This window comes from Merops nubicus, unplaced genomic scaffold (assembly GCF_000691845.1).
Source record: "Merops nubicus isolate BGI_N331 unplaced genomic scaffold, ASM69184v1 scaffold35038, whole genome shotgun sequence".
Lineage (NCBI taxonomy): Eukaryota > Metazoa > Chordata > Aves > Coraciiformes > Meropidae > Merops > Merops nubicus.
Window position 1 is genome coordinate 1 of NW_008624294.1, and position 2,927 is coordinate 2,927.

General features: G+C 58.6%; 1 protein-coding gene across 1 annotated transcript; it reads right to left on the reverse strand.

Annotated features, from left to right (window-relative positions):
• Nucleotides 1–717: 717 nt before the first annotated feature.
• On the reverse strand, nucleotides 718–1,784 carry LOC103777781 (protein ZNF783-like; the record flags this gene model as incomplete). Its single annotated transcript, XM_008945346.1, has 2 exons — nucleotides 718–831; nucleotides 1,658–1,784. Coding segments are annotated over 2 exons (241 nt in total), but the record flags the coding sequence as incomplete, so codon positions are not given.
• Nucleotides 1,785–2,927: the final 1,143 nt, after the last annotated feature.

The following is a 2,927-nucleotide window of genomic DNA, read 5'->3' on the forward strand; positions in this document are numbered from 1 at the left end:
CGTGGGCAGCTCAGCACCCCTGTGCCACCCCTGTGCCCCCCCTGTGCCACCCCCGTGCCCAGCCGCAGCGCTGGGCCAGCAGCTCCCTGCGGGCAGCACAAGATTTGCCTCTTCCCAATGACCTCGACTTCACTTCAAGATCCTCTCTGGCGTGGGGCCAGAGCCCAGCAGCAGAGCTGACACCATCTCTTCTAGGACACCTCCTTATCAGCCCCCTTGCCTCTGATCAGGAGTTGCTCTGGGACTCAGGGTCGCTCGTGTCCCACTCCCAGCCCTCTGCCCTTGGAGAAAGCCCTCAGCACCCCGGGTGCTGTGTGCAGGATGGGAGCAGGCTGCCCTGCCCGGGGGATGCTCCAGGCACAAGCCCAGGTGCCAGCCACACAACCCGGGGGGAGGACAGGACTTTTTGGATGGCCAGGTTTTCCCAATGGGACACAATTCTCCTTCTGCGCCGGGCACCCCGGCTCCCTGAGGACCTGGTCTGGCTGCAGGTCCCTCCCCCACTGATGGCAACCAGCACCCAGCTCTCAGGGCTCTGCTTGCCCAGGTTGAGCTGTGCCTGGACATCAAAGCTCTCACCAGCCAAACTGGCAAGGCTGCCCTGGATAAGCTCCTCGGGCACGGCTCCCCACAGGCTCTGCTTCACTTGGCACCTTGGGGTGCCCAGCTCCTCTGAACACAACCCACGGCCCCCCTGGCGCCAAGCTGCCGGCTCACCTGCCGTGGCATCCGTGATGATCTCACTCTCCTCCAAGTCCTGCTCGTTCCTGGCCTGCGATTCCTCTCCTTGCTCAATCTGAGACAGAACACCGGGCTTGGAAATTGCATAGTCTGTTCAGAGAGAGAGGGATGGAAAGAGGATTACTGCACAGGGAAACTCAACGGCGGCTTCCACCTCTCCACAGCACCAAGGGGAACATGAGAAGATGCTCAAGAACTTCCCAGGAAGATCCACAAAGGTTCTGCAGGCAGAAAACCCAGTGCTGCAGGCAGGCTGGGCTCCCCGGGTGGGCAGAAGGGACTCATGGAGGCTGGAGCTGAGGTGCCACGCACAGAGGAACTATCACTGAGATGAAACCAAACGTGTGTGGTTTTCTCCTGGGGTTTCAGAACTTCTCAGGCAAACTCCTGTCTCTCCTGAAGCCAAAAGCAGTTCGCCTGTGGCCCCAGCAGAGCCAGGATTGCTCCTGCAGCTTCAGCAGGGAATGCCCCAAAGGAGCACAGCGAGGCCACATCAGACAACTCTTCCCTCCACAAGGCTCCTCTGAAGGGCTGCGTGGGCTGGTACCTGCTGCAGAGCCAGGAGATGAAGGGAAGCCCTTCCAACAGCCAAGGGGAAGGTGCTAGTTTGTCACTGAGCTACTCTGGCTGGAAGGGGCCTTGGGAGGTCTCCAGCCCACCCGCCCTGGCAGCCCCCACCCAGCAGGGACAGCACCGTGCCTCCAGCTGGGAGTGAACCCGGGCACTGCCACAGGGATGCCCCTACCCAGACTAGAAACATCCTCCTGGGGGTTTAAAGTCTCCTTGGAAAACAGGATCCTTCGATCTCAAGGTGGATCCAAGGGGATCTCTGAGGAGGGGTCAGAAGGTGCCCAAGCCTGCGGGCAGAGGCCCTGGAGAACCTGCCTTTGCCAGGGCGAGGACACCCCATATTTACCCAGGGAGATCAGCGACTCGTAGTTGCCCTTCATCACGTTCTTGTAGAGCTCCTTCTGCCACTCCTCCAGCTTCTCCCACTCCTTGTTGTTGAAGTAGACGGACACGTCGTCAAACGTCACCGGCACCTGCAAGCACACGCAGCAGGGTTCAAGTGGGCACCTTGCTCCCCGAGCCCAGGGTGTCACCTCTGCTCCTGCTCAGACATGGCCAGGCTTTGGCTACTTCACGGCCAGGCTTTGGCTACTTCACGGCCAACAACACATTTTATATTCAAAACGACTCCTGGTCATGGAGCTTTGTCTACGTCACAGCCAGGCTTTGGCTACTTCATGGCCAGGCTTTGGCTACTTCACAGCCAACAACACATTTTATATTCAAAACGACTCCTGGACGTGGATTTCTACAAGATTAGAGTCTCAGCCAAACAGGCAGTTCCTGGTGAGGAACCCAGACTGTGATTTCTCCAAATGACTCCGAGCTCCTCAGCTCAGCGACCCTCCGGAGGGGACGGGGCTCGTGCCCGCCTGGAGGGAGCGTGAAGGAGATAAAAATCAGGCACTGGGGCTGGATCTCATCTCTATTGATGAGCTGACGTAAAAGCCCAGATTCAATTACCCCAGAACTCAAGGGAAAACTCTACGGGGGCCTGACGGGCTCCCGGTCATCGTTAGTTGCTGTGTGCAGACTGGCCAGGAGCAGACCCAGCTCTCCAGCCCCTCTGCAGAGGAATAATTTCCAAGGATAAATTCCGGATGTGTGAGCTGGGCTGTGTTTGAGTGGAGCTCTTCAGAGGGAAACATGGGGCTCAGCTCCCCAGCTGCACTAATGGGGGGTTGGAACTCCCCTTTTCCAGTCCGTCTCCAGTGACATTGATTCTGCCATGGCCCACACCGTCCCACCCTTAAACTTTTTTGGCAAGAGGGTCACGAAACACAAACAAGAACCGAGTACTGCTGGTGGGCTCCCTCTGATGCTCAGCTAAGCTCAAATGTGGGTGCAGGCAGCTTGGCCACTGGCCCCTGGATCCGGGAGGTTCCCCCTTTTCCTCAGCAGTGGATCCCGCCTGCTCCGGCCCCAGCCCAGGAGACCCTCACCACAGCACCGTGGTGGTAAAAGGAACAGTGGTTAAAAAAAAAAGAACCCCGAGATGTGCAGGTTCTCTCCAACGGTGGTAAGAAAAGAGTCAGTCCCTCCCGGGCCACACGGCGCAGTGAAGCAGAAACCTCTGGGCTGAGTGTGGGGGACGCTCCTCCTGGGTCCATCTCCCA